General features: G+C 38.6%; 1 protein-coding gene and 1 long non-coding RNA gene across 2 annotated transcripts in view; one reads left to right on the forward strand and one right to left on the reverse strand.

Moving 5' to 3' along the window:
* LOC121376813 (myb-like protein V) lies at positions 1 to 14891 on the reverse strand. Its single transcript, XM_041504586.1, has 3 exons — positions 14841 to 14891; positions 12065 to 13104; positions 1 to 4120 (listed from the first exon to the last, which is right to left on the reverse strand). Exons 2-3 carry the CDS (start codon positions 13065 to 13067, stop codon positions 3534 to 3536), a joined length of 1590 nt encoding a protein of 529 aa, XP_041360520.1. The 5' UTR covers positions 13068 to 13104; positions 14841 to 14891; the 3' UTR covers positions 1 to 3533.
* LOC121376815 overlaps positions 13137 to 20639 on the forward strand; it is an 18865-nt gene continuing 11362 nt past the window's right edge. The window contains exon 1 of the long non-coding RNA XR_005958532.1: positions 13137 to 13871. This is a non-coding gene — a long non-coding RNA (uncharacterized LOC121376815). The remainder of the gene's footprint in view (positions 13872 to 20639) is intronic.

Consider the following 20639-nt stretch of genomic DNA (forward strand, 5'->3'; position numbering starts at 1 on the left):
TTAAAACAACATCGCCATTTAATAGCTTTTGAAAAAACATTACATCTAATATTTCTAGAACCTAGTTGATTAGGTAGCATCGTATCAATTATTTCACACAGCACAATATCTAATATGGGTGCCATTTTTAGTTTAACTGTGTCTATGGTTGTTGGCTTTTTTGTCTTATTGCGACCTTATTTTTCTTTTATTAAACCTTAATTATTTTCGGCTTGGTATCGCCCTGTTACTAAAATTAAATGAATAAATATAATTCGTTTCAACTTTCTCACAATATATCTAAATTGCATGGACCAAACTTTTACTAAACGTTGCACTGTGAGAATGCCCCTTTAACCACAAGCAGTACTATTTTTATTCACACCTATGTATTGTTATACTTTGTACTCGTAATCTATATGCATGGTATCATCTCTACTAAACAATAGCAATAAACAATTTAAAATAAAACGCATGCTGCGGATTGAAAACGTTCCTCACGCAAACCCAAATATATACTATATATACATGTAACTAGAGACGTTACGAAACAAAACACGTTCAAATATAATAAACAATAAAACAATAAAAATATTTTTTTTAGAAAAGGCATATGTCAATCTTATAAATAAACAATACAAATTCTTCGAGTAGGTTTGGAGCCAACTTTAGGATATGAAACAAAAACTGTCTTTATGAACTTTTTTATGATAAAATATTTATAAAATAAAAAGCAAGAACAACAACAATTATAACCATACATACATACATACTGGCATATACATCCAAAAGGTTTTAGAAGAAAACAAAATTATCTTATTTTCTACACGAAATAATAAAGTGTGTCTTTTAAACATTATCATAATAATTGTATACAAAACAATACCATTTTATCTATTAACATGCATGATACCAAAAATAACAACAACAGGATATTCACATTTATATCTCCACATGATTCTGGTATCAACTACCTAAACAAGTACTTTTTTCTTCTACATCATTATTAGTAGTATCAAGGCCTGTATGGGGTCATGACCTACTTCCCGTGACCCTGACCTTGGTGTGTTAGGAGACAATGAATGACCTTGGTGCAGGTGTACGTACGATTTTGGTGTGAATCATAGCATCCAGGTGCGTTACCGACTTCCGCCATAGCCTTCAGTTTATAACCTATTGGATTATTTTATACTGATTTATAGAGTATGATTTTTCTGTAGCACTCTTTACACTTAGTTTTGTCTGTTTTTAGCAGTTTTAGTATCTCAGACCAAATATATAATTTCACACTTAACGTTCAACACATAGCCATACCGTTTTGGTGGTTGCTTTGTTTTTATTGTGATGGGTGGTGTCGTCAACCCATTATTAACCAGAACAGAAAATTTATTAACACATTAACAGCAGCTGTTCATTGTACAGCCGCAAGTATTTGGTTAATCCCTTCACAAAGAAGGCCTATCAAAGATAGAATTAAACCAGAGTGGTTTTTCAGATCAGTGTACGTGAACTGGTATGATTAAGCAGTCTTTTAAACTACGGTCAAATAGAGACCACAGAATCACACCAGTTCGCATACACCAATGGCGACTGGCGAAGAGCCGCTCCGGTTTAATTATCTTTCCCATTAACATTATTTGACAAGTGATTGACCAACTACTTGTGGTCTATCACTATGGACATCTATCTATCAGCCGGAACATGATTACCCATAAACGTGAAGGCGCTATGCAGAAGAATGAACAGCTGCTGTTAATGTGTTTTATTTATCCATTTTTTTATTTTTTTAATAAACGGAATGATTGAATGATGTGTTAAACACACCACCCATCTCAATAAAAAAAAAAGAAATCACTGAATGTCGGACAAATGAATTCAAACGAATAAAAATAGACACATACGTTACATCAAAACGGTATGGCGATGTGTTGAACGTTAAGTGTGAAATCAAATATTTGGGTCGTCACTCTAAAACACTAGAACACCTATAAATAGACAGGACTAAGTGTAATGAATGCTACAGAAAATCAGCTAAAATAATACAGTCTATAAATCAGTACACCACAATCCAATAGGTTATAAACTCAAGGCTATGGCGGAAGTCGGTCACGCACCTGAACGCCAAGTTCAGGCTATGACTAACAACAGGGTCGCATACCTGCATCGTATCTCTCAACACACACCAAGGCCAAGGTCAAGTAAAATAGGTCATGACCCCATATTGGTCTTGAAACTACGTTTACGGTTAAAACAATATCAAATCTGAACGTTATAACGAAAACAATATACAGTTTAGTATTCGCAATCAATACAATTCTGTACGCCAACAACTGATCCAACAAACATGATTCGCATTTTAAATATCAACTTAATAAAACAATTTGTTATGTGTGTTATGGCACCACGTTTATGGTAAAACAATAACATATCCGTTTTCTATTTATACACAAAACGCAATCAATGCCACTGTTAAGTGCATGAGTGTCTCGTGAATAGAACCAACATTACAAACGAGAAGAACATACGTTTTGCTTAATTTATATAGTACCAACTTTGTGAACAAAAACAATATTATTTTCTTTGTATACGCACGAACGTATGTTAAAAGCAAAAAACTAAAATATAGTTTATGTTAATACCAATGTACACCTCTTAAAGAGAATTTTTAAAAATGCATACATAAAATGTACGATTTTTTTTATATACGATTATGTATGGCATCAACTTTTCAAAAGTGAGAACAATAGAAAGAAACATCAAAGAACATTACAATAAACATATATGTATACACGTTTGTTTATCAAAACATGATGCATGTATTAGTATTATGTGTAGGCCTACACGTGTGTGTATTACATTTATGAGAAACGCGAACACGTAAAGAAACAACGGAAAAAAAAAAACAAGATTTAATTTAATTTGGTTTTTATCCCATGCCTACAATAAGGAATGGGATTTTTTTTAATTTTGTAAAAAAAATTTATCAACACAAACAAATAAATAATAAAAAATTGTAAAACATTTTTTTTTTACTGACACTCGGTCACTTAATGTTAACTAATATCTGGTATAATTTTCACCAAAATAAAATACTAGTTAAATGTATATGTTTTACATGTAATGAACCAATCTTAATGATGGAAAATAAAATTATATTGATGGAATTGAAAAGTACCATCGTTGTATATATATATACAAGTGAACGGTGTCAATTTAAACAAAACGGAAAGATAAAAACTAAACAAACAAAAACAAAACAAATGGAAGTAGATGGTTGGAAAAACCCCCAAAGCAACAACATTAACGCCGGTGTTTATCCTTACTACTACACATTTTCGAACAAAAAAGTACACACCACCACATCCTTTGATATACCATATAGGGAACACAAACTGATACTGTGACCCATACCGCTCTACTTCCCGCCTTTTTTTTTTTCCTTTTTTTTAAAATTTTTATTTTATATTTTTTTTGTTAAAACAGACATACGTGCATTTTGCAGTTTCACTATTAATAATCTTCGTTCAGATTTTTTTTCCAACTGCTCATGATTTTTAAAAACACTCTTGGAGTTTGGTCTTGCGGGATCTTTCAATGCGATCGGTAAGTAAGAGAAACTGGAGGAGGACTATTAACAGAAAGCCGACCCCCCACCACACGCTCACCATGAGACGCCTCGTTGACGAGCGTAGCCGGGGTTTGGGAGACACCTGGCAACAACACGACTCACTAATCTGAACCGGTGTATTCATCCGCTGTATCTCGCCTGGACTGGACACGGGAGTCTGCGACTTGATAAACTCAGGAGTCACGGGTGATGAGTACGACAGGGAGTTCTCTGGCGAGGGAGGAGGAGAACACGTGTCTCTTTGCTCGACTGCGCATAACTCGACGTCCTGCTGGCAACATGTCGTGGATTCTGGTGGAGGTGACAAGTTCAGGTGCGAGTCTGTCCGCAACGTTACAGATTTGACAATCTGCTCGGAATCGCAGGATCGAAAGTCGTTCTGTTCCCAGGCTGGTGGCTGGGAGTGTTGTGTCGTTGGCGAGCATGGTTTGGAGATCTCTTGGAGACTAGAGTGCGGTTTGAGAACCTCCTGCTGCGATTCTTCTGTCAGTACAGGTGAACTGCAATCTTCACCTGAAATCATCATCGATATCAAGTGTCAGAATTAGAACAATTGTCCCAGCTTATACAACTTTGAAGTTGCTGACATCAGCATGTACTGTCAAACACGCGGAGTGAAATAAGCCACTGACATTAGTTGTAAGACAGTATAAAATACGCCACTGACATTAGTTCTAAGATAGCGTAAAATACGCCATTGACATTAGCTATAAGACAGTGTAAAATACGCCACTGACATTAGTTATAAGGCTGTGTAAACGAAACCGTTGATATTAGTTATAAGATAGTATAAAATAAGCCATTGACATTCGTTAAGCACTGATAGTTATAAGGCAATTTTGCAAGTAAGGTTTTGATTGGTCGAATGAAAGGTCAACTGGACATGAGTTCCAACGGGCTGCTGTTAGATCCACATGTAATAGAGGAGCTAATTTAAATAGATTGAGCCTGCCCCCTACGAAATAGGTTCACGTACGCCTGTGGGGGTACCAAGACTACCCACCCCCCGTTAAGACGAGGCAAAAACGAAAGCATATCATTACGAGACCTTACAGCGAGACATTTGTTGCTATGAAACCGGTGGTACACTGGCGTAACCAGGATTTTATAGTGTGTGTGTGTGGTGGGGGGGGGGGGGGGACCACACTATGTATGTCTGTATGATTTTATAAAATGTAATAGTTAAAAAAAAAAAAAAAAACTTAATTGGGATGGGGAGCATGCCGATCAACTTCCAATATTTCCTGTTTTCGTGCAGTTCAAACATCATAAAGAAAATGTTTATTTATACTAATTTAGTAAATAACTATATACATCTAAGCTGCTTTGTTGTACGTTCATCACGAATATAGTCGTGCTAAAAATAAGAGAAAAAAACCTTAATATTTTATTTTTGTTTGAAAAGGGCATCTTATCTGAAAAAGGTGGTGGTGGTGGGGGGGGGGGGGGGCGATTGAACACCGGACACCCCTTGTATCCGCTACTGATCTTCATTATGATTAGAGTATCATGAAATAATAAGTAAGCCGCGATCAAGCCCGTAGTCAATGGGGTGTCGGGTTTTTTTTTTTTTCAATATGCCCCCAGACACCCCCCCCCCCCAAAGCCACTCATGCCTCACCATAAGCCTAAACGACACACACACACCCCCCCCCCCCACACACTCCTCTCAAAATCCTCGCTACAGGCCTGCGCGAAGTTGGTTGCTCGTCTATGACAGGTAAGGAACCTGTCGTAGGATCTACGATGTATTTACGATATTTTGGAGTCACCACAATAATTTCGAAAGTACGCTAAGTTTGCCGCAGTCACTTACGACGGATTTACGACATATCGTAGCTAATATTGTTTAAAAAATACGGGTCCTGGCCTGGTGCTTATAAAACGTGTTTGAGTCTAGACTCGAGACTCTATTGAGAGTCTGAGACAGTAATGTCATGACAACGCCATACAAACTGTATGCGTGTGATGTCATTAAAGATTGAGTCTAGACTCTAAACGTTTTATAAACGGGCCTGGTGTTTGTAGAGTTTCAAAATTAATTTTCATGCGAAACGAAAGACGTACAAAGGTCGGTGGCTTTAAGGAAGCCGTATTGAGTTAGCTCCCCTGTGTACCATGTAGCTTGTAAAAAGAAAAAGAAGTTTGCTTTGTTTAACGACACCACTGGAGCACATTGATTAATTAATTTGTCATCGGCTATTGGATGTCAAACTTTTGGTAATTCTACCACGTAGTCATCAGAGAAAACCCGCTACATTTATCCTAATGTAGCAAGGGATCTTTTATATACACCATCCCACAGATAGGATAGCGCATACCACGGCCTTTGATATACAAGCCATGGTGCACTGGCTGGAGCGAGAAATAACCCAAATGGGTCCCCCGACGGGGATCGATCCCAGAAAGACCGCGCATCAAGCGGGCGCTTTATCAATGGGCTACGTCCCGTCCCGATTAATAAATCTATGCGCTCTAGTAGTATCGTTAACCAAAACACGTTTTAACTGCAACACGATTGAGGCCGAGCTTGCAGTATCAAAAGCCATTCTAGATCTGAACACCATCTCCCATTGAAATACGATTCCCGCCAACCCTCCCCGAGTCATACCCCTTCGATAGCTCGATTACTCTGTCGTTTGAGAGTTCTCACTACACAGATGTCATCTGCCATTGAAATCCACGTTAAATTGCCCAGTTTCAAATGAAGATTGCCAATAAAACGAGTTCTCGATGATACTAACACCATATTCAATAAATCTCGATTGAAGTACATTATAAAGAATATTTGTAAAAATCTTCAAACGTCAAACTGCAAAACTTTCCCCGTCATTTTAAATTTGCTAAATAGAAGGAAGCAACTCACCTGCACATTAAGAAAAGTATTGACTTAATGTGCACCCTGCACTAGATAGCTCTGTCGTTAGAGATAACTCTATACCGAAAACATGGAGCGGCTGCCTACCACCGGGCACATGCATGTACGAATTGAACTGGAACATTCTTGACGGGGGGGGGAGGGGATTGGGGTACTGTTAGTTTTCGTCCTGTAGTGTGTGTATTATTGATTACTATGTGAAATATTTGTCATCGGCGAACTCGAAAATGATTAATGTAGGCTTAAAGTATTTAATGTCTAACATAGGGTTATTGTTGTATTAGAGCTGGAATCCTTGCCCACCCGGTTGTTTCGTGTTGTGCTACACAGTTATCTCTGACGACAATTAAAATTAGCTCTACTGGGTCTACCAGTAAATCTAACAGCATTGCGTGGACTCCCATGTCCAGGTGACATTTCATCTATAAATAACAATTTTAATCTCGACCAATTACTCTTTGCCTTTTATAGCGTTATTCGGGAGCATATAAATTCTAAAAATATCGGGCGAGACTATTTATGCAAAAAACAGGGGAGAAAGTGCAGTAATAAACTCTGGATTTTATACTAGTATAAACAGCTTTTATGGCTATACTGTGAGAATCCGGGATTACGATATTGCCAGTAAATTATTTTCTATAGGAGAAGCCACGGTGACGTCACATGTTTTGATCACGTGGTACCGCGCGAGCGCTGGTAGGCAAGAAACCAGTTGACAATACTGGCATTAGTAGTAATGAACAATCGAATGTTTTTCCGTCAATTAAATCAGTGTAGACTAGTTTTGATGAATGGTATTTTGTCATGGTAATTTCATACGTTGTTGTTAGATGCACAAGTCACTGTAGTAAGGATTATGAAATTAGTTTCATCAAATACAGTGGAAGCGAAACGTTGAACAGTTAAAGCTGACAACAATCAACTTTGCCCATCCCACAACGGAGATCGTCATTTTATACAAGGTTTGTTGTATGTTATTCATTCGTAATACTAATACACGTCAGTATTTATTGAAATGAAAATTGAAAAGATAATAAAATTAAAAAAAATAATAATAAAAGCCCCCACCAAACTGACATGGAAACAAAGATGCCCTGTGAACAGTAGGCCTACCCAGTCAATCGACAAACAACGTTTTATGTAACTTTTTGTTTGTATTGACGGATCCATTATAGTGGGTAAAACAAAAATCTTAATATATTTTATATTGTATTATGCCATAAAATATGTAGGTGGCTGGAGTATTTATATTTTTAATTAAATAACAGGGAGTGTGTGTGTGTGTGTGTGTGTGTGTGTGTGTGTGTGTGTGTGCAATCAAGCATATATATATATTGTTTCATATGAAAATGGTTCTGAAATATTTCCATTTATTAATTATATTATATGTTAATTATAATGTTTTACTTTTTTTATTGAAGAAGTGATCCACAGGTGTATTTGTAATGTGTAAAAGGTATAAACATTTCAGGGTGGGATATCAGATGTATTAAATCATTTGTTTGGGATTAAAAATAAATAAATACTAATAATAAAACTGGATATTGATCCACAAGTTGGTGATAACCACCATATTTTATTAAAAACATAAATTATGTTACATGCATTTATTATATAAGTTATCTGAATTTGTTTGCAGCAAATAAAGAAAGAAAAGGGGAGCTGATTGTATTTACAAGTATTATTGTCATCAGTGACAGATGTCAATATGTCTTCACAAATACATTTATGTGTATTCAAATATTTAAATAATATTCACTATACACAATATAAAACTTTCATACTTATATATCATAGAAATTTACCAACTTTCTTATTTTTTTCTAGCTATCAGTGATCCCTGTTTATGGACAAAAAGAGAACCGGCAACTCTTGGATGAAAAATGGGCCTTTCACGATGAATTAAGGGCGTTTAAGTTTTAGGGTGAATTAAGGGATGCTAAGGAGAACACTGGTATCAGATTCAGCGATTCTTTTCTACAGTATCTCATGTTTCTGTGCATAAGAAGGATACCAGAACCTTTTTCACTGACTTTCCAAACTACCATGTGCAATATTATTGGGGCTATTCAGTATGTGATGATGACATTGATAACACTTGGATTTAATCTTTTTTTACCAGGATCTCTATTTTCTAATAAAAACAGACTTTACAAAATCAATAAAATTATATCGAGAAACAATAGACAACACATATTTATTATTTTCTTTTTCTATTATCATTATAAACCAATGATCAAATGATATTTGCATTGTGTTAATGTGTGTCTTACATTTAAACATTGTATTGTTACCATTTACAGTAATTTGTTGTTTTAACTGGTTTATTAATCAGGTTGAAAGTGATAGCCTTTGAAACTGTGCCTCTTGTCAAAGGTAACTGACACTGTTTTAGATTTGAAAGGAAGGAATCTTTTTATTTAACAATGCAATCAAGTCATTTTAATTACGGATATATAGAGTCGGACATGTTTAGGGATCACACAGATAATATTAGGGAGGAAACCTGCTGCTGTCACACAATGGATTACTCTTTCCGATTAACAATAAGGGATCTTTTATATGCATCAGCCCACAGACAGGATAATAAATAGTGTAGCCTTTGTTACACCAGTTGTAGAGCACTGGCTGGAATGAGAAATAGCTCTATAGGACCACCAACAGGAGTCAATCCTAGATCGACTGCGTATTAAACTATGTCCTGGCCTGCATGGGATTAGGCGATTAAAATATTAATGGCAATTTTTATTATATATATATATATATATATATAAAAAATAATGCTACAAAATGTTCTGAAGATGTAAAGCACAAAGGTGAGGGACCAAGTAAATTAAATTTGAGATGTATCCGGTTTAAAAGGCTAAGTTCTGTACTAATATTTAAAAAGGGACGCTGTAGCTAGAGGGAGAAATGTATGTGTGGTCATGGAACATGTATGGAAACTAAATTTAGGTTCCTCCATTTTAATACAATGTGTTAATATGTAACCGATATCAACAAGTTTAAGGAATATAAAAGGACCATAAAATTAATAGTTTTAAAAGTTTTTGTAAAGTTTTCTAATAAAATACTTGCTTAAATTTATTGTTGATGAAAAGCCTTACAAATGAACCAGTAGACAAGTTTGATGTGTTATATATATATATATATAACTACTGTCTATATATTGTCTACTGGTTGTTCATTTGTAACAAATGTTCATATATATATATATGTATGTGTATCTATATGTACATATATATGTACATATATATGTATATGTATATATACATATATGCATATATATATATATATGGGTTATTTAAAATTGTTTAAAGAAATAATTTCCTTTAACAAAGTGTAGGCCAATTATTTCTTTTAAACAGTTTTAAATAAAAAATATAGGCTACTCGTTTTATTTTATTATTTTTATTTGTGTGTGCGCGCGCTCGTTTGTAATGCTTTACTTGAAATATGGACCAGACGCTTTAAAAATACATGGACTAAAAATATTTATTCAGGTGAAAAGAAAAAGAAAAAAAAGGAAGTTTGCTATAGTTTTGAACTCTGTCAATCGTCAAATTTTATGGGTGGAAAGAGTACATGTATCTCCTCCATACAGGAGCTATGTAGAATGGCGTTCCCGTGCTACAAGCGGTAATTTAAGCACGTGTTGGCCATTCTTTGCTATTCACGCTACGCTAGTTCGCTTTGTTACTAATGACCATTATGATAGACTTCTGCCTACCAGATGCGCGCGCATGCTGATACGTGACGTCACTTCCCTAAACACATGGCTTCTCCTATAAATTATTAAGCTATAATTCAAGTTCGTTTTGTTTTAGCGCCAACGTGCATCGTAGTCTATATTTGTTTACATTGAACAGCGCAATTCTATGCGCCGGGTCAATAAAACAAGGCCTTGTTTATCGTATAACATTTATACACTTAATCATTAGTGTTTATATTATCAGTAGTCACCGATAACTTACCTTATCAAGTGTTATTAAGTTGTTAAATTGGCATTTTTATACAGCCGCAAATGTAAAAAGATCGAAGCCATGCTTTTGTACGAGCCTCGTTCTGGATTTTTTGAGAGTTACTTCCGGGTTTTTGTCAATGCTATTTTTGACGTCTGTCACACTGTGTGAGTTAGGTAAATATTAGTAATTTCAGATATTACTAATGTAACTTATATCTAATTCGGAATGGATATGGAACTTATATTTATTTGTGTATATATTCTTAATTGTATTTATTTCGTTCCCATTATAGCATAGTAATTAAGGTATAAAGGCCTGTAGGGCCTAATGACGTTAGCCAGTAGTAAATGACGTCATTGGTTTTTCTAACCCGCACTGCGGGATTTACAAATTCTGCAATGCAGGATTGTACCCCGCACTGCTGGATTTTACCCCGTTTTGCGGAATGCATAATTCTGCAGTGTTGGATATTAACCAGTATTGCTGGATTTTGGCGGGGGTATAAATACGAATCCCGCAATGATTTGTCAGTTTCGGTCAGACGTTCGCCCCGATAGGTGGGTTGGGTTTATTAACAGAATACTAAATTATACGGGTTTTACATGTGTATGTTATTGGGATAACTTGTAGAGACCAAACTCACAACCTTAATGATTAGATAATTAATAAAGATTAAAGGGTATTATTTTCGGTATTTATTATTCATAGAATTTAGGGAGATAGACAGCACCCATTACACAAAAGAGGTGTATGCCCCGGGTGTTGTGGTTTTTATGTGGTAAAGTTTAAGGCATATTATATAGAGAGGGATTGAGTTAGAGAGATGCCCATGTAGTGGAAGTAGGTCTGTGTACCCAGACAAAGTATTTAAAGTGTATATTCTTGCTGATATTGATGTTCTTGGTCCAAAATTAAGTTTGTGTATATCATAACGTTGGAGACTTAGTATATTAGGAATAATTATTATTAAGCAACTTACCTGTTTCAGGTGAATAAGACTCAGTCTTTTAAAGTAAATTTAAGAATTGTGGTATATTTCAAAGCCTGAAAGTAACTTAGCCATGTTTATTCAATTATTTATGTGAATTTTATTACTAAATGAATCAGTGAACATACAGTTCAACTGCGAATGTAATTTGAGGTTATTGTTAAATAAATATTGTTGAATTTTAATCTTGTTGGTGATCTTTTGCCTTCATAGTTAGTGGTTATGGCCATTTACAAGGACACCCTCTAATCCAGGGTCGTCACAATACCATCACGGGTTTTTTTGTTTGTTTTGTCTTGAAACGAATTTCATATGAGATTTTATATTGAAATTAGTTTCTGGCATACTTCGTAATTCATCCGAATCATTTCGTATACCCTCGGCATAATCCCGAACGGTTTCAAATTCTTTTCAAATCACTGTCATGATTTTGCAAGTAAGGTTTTGATTGGTCGAATGAAAGGTCAACTGGACATGAGCTCCAATGGGCTGCTGTTAGATGTAATAGTGGAGCTAATTTTAATTAGATTGTCTGACGACAGAGAGCGATCATAACCGTCCATATGTCCGTCAAGCTCTTAACAGCAGAGTACTCTGGCTGACGCCTACAACTATACATTTCTTACCTGACTCTTGCAGTTTGGCGATTCTAGATAGTCGGCTGGGTAGCAGCATGTAATTTCTCTTCTCCCAGAACTTGACCAAGTTGTTGTAAGACTGCGTCGGCGTAGGATCTCTGACGTCATCTATTTTAGCGCCCGAAACCGCGAGGGGTTTTCCACATGACGGTTTTAAACTGTTTGAAATGGGCCGTTCACCCACGTCCGTGTGACACTTGGCGGTCTCCAGCTTGCTGGATTTGACGCTGTCTTCGTTATTTTGTTCATCAGAATCCTCCTCGCTACTGTTTTCAACAGATTGCTTTTCTATCTTTCTTTTTCTAGCAAGGAGACTTTTACTTTCGATTTCTCGAATTGTTTCTTCAACAGACTTTTCTTTGATAACGTCTGGAGCTGAAAACATTTTGTTGTTTTGTTCATCAGAATCATCTTCGCTATTGTTTTCAACAGAATGTTTTTCTATCCGTGTTTGTTTCGCTTGGTGACTTTTACTTTCGATTTTACGAATTATTTCTTCAACTGACTTTATTTTGTTAACCTCCGGGGCTGTATACATTTTGTTTTGTTCATCAGAATCATCTTCGCTACTGTTTTCAGCAGAATGTTTGTCTATCTTTCTTTTTCTAGTTTGGCGACTTTTACTTTCGATTTTGAGAATTATTTCTTCAACGGACTTTATTTTGTTAACTTCCGGGGCTGTATATATTTTGTTTTGTTCATTAGAATCCTCTTCGCTATTGTTTTCAGCAGAATGGTTTCCTATCCGTTTTTGTTTAGCTTGGCGACTTTTACTTTCGATTTTGCGAATTATTTCTTCGACAGACTTTATTTTATTAACGTCTGGAGCTGAACACATTTTGTTGTTTTGTTCATCAGAATTATCTTCGCAACTGGTTTCATCAGAATGTTTTTCTGTCTTTCTTTTTATAGCATGGCGATTTCTACTTTCGATTTCGCGAATTGTTTCTCCAACTGACTTTATTTTGTTAGCTTGTGAACCTGAAAACATTTCTAATGGCAGTTTTCGCGTACGTCAAACCGAATCGCTGTAAAACAGAATATAACATAACTATACAAATATAAATGATATGGCATTTTGTAAAAAAGTAAAAAATCAATAATAATATTCTCTTCTTTTTAAAAAATAATAATAGTAATAATAATAATAGAAAAATATTTTTAAAAGAAAAACCCACCAATGTTCCGAATAGCCTATACAATAATAATAATAATAAGTAAATACCTAAATTTTAAATGTATACAATAAATGTTTTTAAAGATAATAAAATTAATGAATAATAATAATAATACGAGGAACATATTCCCTTTACACCGGAGGTGAAATTTCGTTAACACCGATGTCAACCTTCACCTTCGTCTTTATGTTGGTGAGACAAAAACCGCATGGAGTACCCCCCTGCAAGAAAGTTTGATTATGGAGACAGAAAGTGTTGAAGCAGTAAAATGTTTATCGGAACAGGTAGCTAATTTGTCGCAAACCGTGAATTCGTTTTCTCAATGTCTCGCTATGTACAACTGAATTACGCCAGGCCGAATGGCATCAATGTTTTTATTCAAATCAGCGCGGTCAAGAAACTCTGTTTCAAAATGGCGACCGGTTATAATCTTCGACGCAGGAAGCTGTCTCTCCAAACGTGGAGTTTTCGATACACAAAAGCAGACGCCTACTCAAGTTTCAGCCCCTCTCGGCCCCACACCCAATACAGATAACTTTGCGTCCGAGTTGGAAAAGGAATATTTACAAGTAAAAGACTCCTTGAACAAAGTGTCGGTGCCAAACTACTTCAGTACGGTAGGCCTACTTAAAAGTGTTTGATGGTAGACAAGGAATTTCTAAAGAATGTCACAGTTCTTTATCAGTAATTTCTAAGTGTGCACGCTATACGCAAAAAGCTTTGAAACAATTGGGCTCGTGGTCATTATTAGTATTAGTATTATTAGTTTGTATTGTATATTTGTAGTGGCATAAGTTTTTTTATAAATTATTATTATTATAAATAAATAAAATAAAAAGATAAACCCAATATTTTACAATATTCCGAATATTTAATAATAGTAACAATAATATCAATAATAATAATAATTCTTTGGAATGCTGTAAATGCCGTATTTTATCTGCACCCTTCCTCCACCCCCACCCCCCACCCCACCCCCAATTTTTTATATATTTTTTTTAAATAAATAAAACAAATCATGTAGGCCTATCCGCTAATTTTATGTGCAAAACTGAAAACAAAATACCGTTTACATTTTTGACATTTTATCGCAAATTAACATTGGCTTAGCCAGGATTTTACATTATAAGTGTGCTTTATGACGATAGGCAAATATAACGTGATGAGGCGGGGAGAGGTATGACTAGGAATGGGCAATAAATTAATACTTTTCATGGAACATATGAAGGGTGGATTGCTTAACGGTTATCGTCTGGTATATTATTATTAGGAGTAATACTTATACTTAATCTAGCTGCTTCAGTTATTTTTGAATCAGTGGCGTAGCGAGGTGGAAGGGGGGGGGGGGGGGGCATGTCTCACCCCAATCAGACATTTCTTCTTGTTTTCGTTTTTTTACTATATTAAATTTTATAAAATCATACAAAGTACTTAAATATTGTGGGTTTCCCCCACCCCCTCCCAATAGTGGGTTTCCCCCACCCCCTCCCAATAGTGGGTTTCCCCCACCCCTCCCAATAGTGGGTTTCCCCTTCACCCCAATCTGAAATCCTGGCTACCCCACTGTTAATTAATATTTTTGTTACCGCGTTGTCCCAGTACAGGCAGTAGCACAGAGCGTATCAAACACAAATGCGTGACGTCATAGAAGACTTGCGTCTCAATAACGATTGCCCCGCCTCTCAATCCCAACATGTAATGACGTACAATACAATGTCATCGCGTTTCTTTCAGTAGACGTCAGCGGAGAGTGTTTGAAAGCAAAGAGGTGTATTGGCCCATGTGGAAATTTTGAGGGCCCCAAACCTGTTAAAGAGAGATCATGACAAAATAGTTTGACTTTCCGCATCGTGAATCTGGGTCACAACTGTACAGTATTACTCGCCCGGGGGACTAGCGCCATTTAAAATTAAATTGTACTCGCCCCCAGGGATTTCTACTCTCCTGGGGCGAGGGGGCGAGCGTTAGCTTCTATCCCTGCTGTCTTAATGTTTCTAGGATACATACAAGAATAATATTGCACTAAAAATTGATTTAGCCTCAGGGGAACGGTGTTCGTCCACCCCAGCCAACGCCCCTAAGATATAACCAGTAATGGGAGTGGCATTCCACCTACAACTGTTCCAGCCAGTGCACCACTACTGGTATATCAAATACCTTGGTATGTGCTATCCTGTCTGTGGGATGGTGCATATAAAAGATCCCTTGCTACTAATGGAAAGAAAATGTAGCGGGTTTCCTCTATGACTGTCAAAATAACCGTTTGACATCCAGTAACCGATGATTAATAAATAAATGTGCTCTAGTGGTGTCGTTAAAGAAAGCAAACTTCTTCCACCTACAACTGAAATAGGAAACACTAACGTATCCAGAGGGGTGTCTTTCTCTCCCCCCCCCCCCCCCCCCCCCCCCCCCCCCCGTCTCCAATAAAGATGTGGCAAACGACTCCCGATAACAAACAAACAACATCCAAGTTACATCTACACGTCCCTGGTTTTCTTATTTACATTTGAAAATGATGAGACTGTTTTTGTCCTGTCATATTAGTAGCAAAGGTGATCGCAGTATTGGCATATGCGATCCCTATCGTCTGACTATTTTGGTGATCTAATTTAAAATTGAGTTCATTTATAACTTGAATAATCTTCGGACTTCCTTTGTTCATTTTATTAGAAAATTAGCAGCTTTGAACATCCTAATGGCAGTTTTCGCGTACGTCAAACCGAATTACTGTAAAACACAATATAACATAACTATACAAATATAAATGATATGGCATTTTGTAAAAGAAATCAATAATAATTATTCTCTTTTTTTAATAATAATAATAATAATAGAAACATATTTTTAAAAGAAAAACCCACCAATATTCCGAATAGCCTATCAGTGGCGTAGCCGGGGGGGGGGGGGGGGGGGGGGGGGGGGGGCATTCCTGGGAAACTTTTACCTTTTCGCTTATTAATAACACTAAAAAGGTTCCTGTGTCATATCTCACTACACAGGTGCCGAAAACTGTAGACGTCAGCGGAGAGTGTTTGAAAGCGAAGAGGTGTGTTGGCCCATGTTGAAATTTTGAGGGCCAAAACCTGTTAAAGAGAGATCATGAAAATGTTGACTTAAGATATTATAAATACGATATTTCCAGCCTTCTCAACACAATAGAAAAAATAAAAAGTGAAGGGGTGGTCCCCCCCCCCCCCCCCCCCCATTCCGCAGCCCCTCCATATCTTGGTCCGATTACAGTCTTATTTCAGATAGAAGGACGTAGACTGGTCTGAACCTGGAAGGGGGTGGGGATGCAAGGTCGAATATGAACCTAGTAGACACTTTGTCTTAATGTTTCTAGGATACATACAAGAATAATATTGGACTAAAAATTGATTTAGCCTCAGGGGAACAGGGTTCGTCCACCCCACCTCCCAGCCAACGCCCCTAAGATATATAACCAGTCGTTGGAGTGGCATTTCATCTACAACTGTCCCAGCCAGTGCACCACGACTTGTATATCAAACGCCTTGGTATGTGCTATCCTGTCTGGGATGGTGCATATAAAAGATCCCTTGCTACTAATGTGAAAATGTAGCGGGTTTCTTCTCTATGACTTTGTCAAAATAACCATATGTTTGACATTTACTTCAGCGGGGGGGGGGTCGGACAAACCCCCCCCCCCCCCCCCCCCCAAGCAAATGGTCCGCTTTGAGAACTAAAACATACAGATTTATACATATGGAGTTTCTGGTGATGCAAAACAAAAAGGAAAAACGGTCCACTTGGTTCATATTCGACACACACACACACACACACACACACACACACACACCGTATGTCCAGATCACGCTACCCCCCAAAACAAACTTCTTCCACCTACAACTGAAATAGTAAACACTAACGTATCCGTGAGAGGGGGGGGGGGGGGGGTTTCTCCCACCCCTTATATATAATATTTTCCTGTCGCCACATGCCTGATAAACGGTGCGGTCCCCGTCCCCAATAAAGATCTGGCAAGTGACTCCCGATGACAAAACATGCAACAGTGACTAGTAGAAGACGTTATCATAAAGTGTTACATTCATACGTCCCTGGTTTTCTTGCTTATATTTGAAAATTTGAATGTTTTGTCCCGTCCTATTATTGTAGCTAAGGTGATCGCAGTGTTGTCATATGCGATCACTATCGCATCGCATCTCAGAAGATCGTGTCGTAAATCTTTAATATATAACTTGCAGCGTACCACAACACAGAAAAACTGCACTATTCTCAATTTTCTCAATGGTGAAAACTCCACGCCAACATGGATATCATTTAGCCTGTGTGCATGCCAAGAAAAAACTATTAACTTTCTCTGTCCAAGGTTTCTGCCAGAGGGTAAAACGAGCATGGCGCCATACCCAAATTGTTTTGCAGAAGGCCCCCATACCCCCTGTTGACTGTGGCAGTATTCAGTTTCATAGCGCCATACCCAAAAATTTCTTTCTGGCAGAAACACTGCTGTCTGCCTCTCTCTCTCTCTCTCTCTCTCTCTCTCTCTCTCTCTCTGTCTGTCCCTCCAAGCAAGTGTGGGGGGGGGGGAGGAGGGGGGCGTGTTTGAGGGTCGGAACCCTTCCCTGCTCAAGCAAATTTGTTTAGTTTTTTCAGTAAATGTTCAATGAGAGCACGACCCGAATCCCCTATAAACTTGCCGAAAGCACATACCACGGGCTTTGACTAGTTGTGGTGCGTAGTTGGAACGAGAATCCCCAAATCAGTTGAATGGATGCACTGAAGTGGTTCGATCCTGCGACGCCAGTACCTCAGGCGAGCACTCAGCCGACTGAGCTAAATCCTCCCCCCCCCCCCCCCTTTTTTTGATCGAAGATTGGGATATAGCACAGTGGGTAGAGTACTCGTCTCCTAGGAGGAAACATTCTCCGGTAGAATTTTTTTCCCCGTGACAACCAATGCCTTACGACCGATATATATAACCTGATGATTAATAATTTAAGGATTATCTGTTATTTCTTTTACGTTCTTCGGGATATGAACAAACAAAAAAATCATCCGCACACTGTGTGAATCGGATAAATGATGCGGGTTTTCTCCAGAGACTATTATGTCAGAATTATAATATGTTTGACATCCAATTACCTGATGATTAATGATGTGTTCTAGTGGTGTTGCTAAATACATCAAATTAAACTAAATTTTTTTAATGATAATAATTTACACGAGGTAGGTAGAGCCTCACATAAGGCTAGGGGTCATCCATTTAGTACGTACGCACAATTTTCCGATTTTTTGCACCCCCTCCCCCCCCCCCCCCGTACGCATGCGTACGCCAGTGCCCCCCCCCCCCCCCCCCCCCCCCTTGCGTACATACGCAAAAGATCGTCAGTCAGTACCAGTAAATGTAGACAATGCCACCGTCGATGTCATCATGGTATACTTCAGCAACTTCCATTCGGCCGCGGCAAGTTCCTGAACCTCGCCCGCCTTCTTGGTTGGGTTTACACATTTAATACATTTCAAAAGTTGGGAATATTTGTCATAATTATCACCACCGGAGGCCATTTTCTTGGCCATGCATGCGTGCGTCAAATGACACAAAGGTCATGCAGTGGAATGACGCAAAGGGTTAGTATGGCGAACAAAACAGGCGCCGACGATCTAGAACGTCAGTAAATAATCAAATTAACTATATATATATTTTTTAATTTTACCCAAATAACACCCCCTCCCCCCGCCCCGCCGTACGCAAGCGTACGCAAAATGGCTCTTAAATTTTCACCCCCCCCCCCCCACCCCCCCAAAATGCGTACGTACTAAAAGTATGCCCCCCTACTTATTTAGAATATATTAATTTACTATTCTTGTTTTTCGTGGAAAACGTTAAAAGTTTGTGGTCACCTCTAGACCACGTTAAATTATCAGTCGTCGGCTATTGGGTGTCAAATATTTGACAATTCGGACGTGTAGTCTCAGAGAAAAGCCGCTTTTCCCCCATCGTATATATACTCTTCAAAAGAAGAAACGCAAAACCACATTGTCGTAACATTTGGAGAATTGATTTAATTATTGAATAATTACCAAATGTTGCAGGATTGTTCACAATTAACTCTAGTCCATTGTGAGTAAGTGATAGGACACACCACCAAGGTCAAGGTCATCTGGAGTCAATACCGGGTGTGGCCTCCGCGTGTGTTGACAACTGCCTGGCACCGCCTGCCCATTGAAGCAACCAGAGTACGGATGACGTCCCGGGGGATGGTGGCCCACTCGGCCTGCAAGGCTGCTGCCAGCTCGGGCAGGGTCTGGGGCTGTGGTTGTCGATGTCGGAGGCGTCGGTCCAACTCGTCCCATAGATGCTCAATTGGGTTCAAATCCGGTGATATCGATGGCCAAGGAAGGACATTAATGTTGTTGTTCTGTAGGAAAGCCGTTGTGAGACGTGCTGTGTGAGGCCTGGCGTTGTCATGTTGGAACACTGCGTTGGCGTTGGCCATAACTGGAACGATGTGTGGCCGGAGGATCTGGTCAATGTAGCCCTGTGCATTCAGGTTGCCCTGCACGTGGACCAGGTCAGTTCTGCCAGTGTGTGAGATGGCTGCCCACACCATGACACTACCCCCGCCGAATCTGTCCACTTCCTGCACGCAGTTTGCCGCATAACGTTCACCACGACGCCTATACACGCGACATCTTCCATCATGACGTCGGAGCAGAAATCGGGACTCGTCACTGAACCACACCTGTCTCCATCGCAGTTGAGGCCATTGTCGATGAATCTGGCACCACTGCAGTCGGAGTCGACGGTGTTGTGGTGTTAAGATGACACCTCGAACTGGACGGCTGGCACGAATTCCTACCTCACGTAGGCGGTTCCGTACGGTCTGGTCGGATATCCTGCGCAAACCTGGTATTGCTGCGGCTGTGGAGGTGGCAGTAGTCAATCGTTCCCGAAGGTGGCGTACCCGGATGTAGCGGTCCTGCCCGGGGGTAGCGACCCGTGGTCGACCGGATCTAGGGAGGTCACGTGTTGATCCATGTTGCTGGTAACGGTCCCACAGTCTGGAGATGATGCTTGGGGACACATGGAATGCCCTGGCAACGGCCGTTCTGGATTCGCCTGCGTCTAGTCGGCCGATGGCGTTGTTTCTCTGCGGTTCACTGAGACGTGGCATGTCCTGGATTGTCAACTGTCGGCCAGATACAGAGGCCAGGCAAGCGAACACCCTGCACTTTTATACTGTCGGTGTTCATGTTGCACGTGCAGACAACGCACGTGCAGTGGTGACATGGTTTGCACGTGGCTGCGTTTTTGCGAATATTCACATTTTGGAACTTTATTGTACAGTAGCTGCGTTTTATCGAATGTAACCGTGGAAATGTGTTTGGGACATGCAATGACC

This window comes from Gigantopelta aegis, chromosome 7 (genome assembly GCF_016097555.1).
Source record: "Gigantopelta aegis isolate Gae_Host chromosome 7, Gae_host_genome, whole genome shotgun sequence".
Lineage (NCBI taxonomy): Eukaryota > Metazoa > Mollusca > Gastropoda > Neomphalida > Peltospiridae > Gigantopelta > Gigantopelta aegis.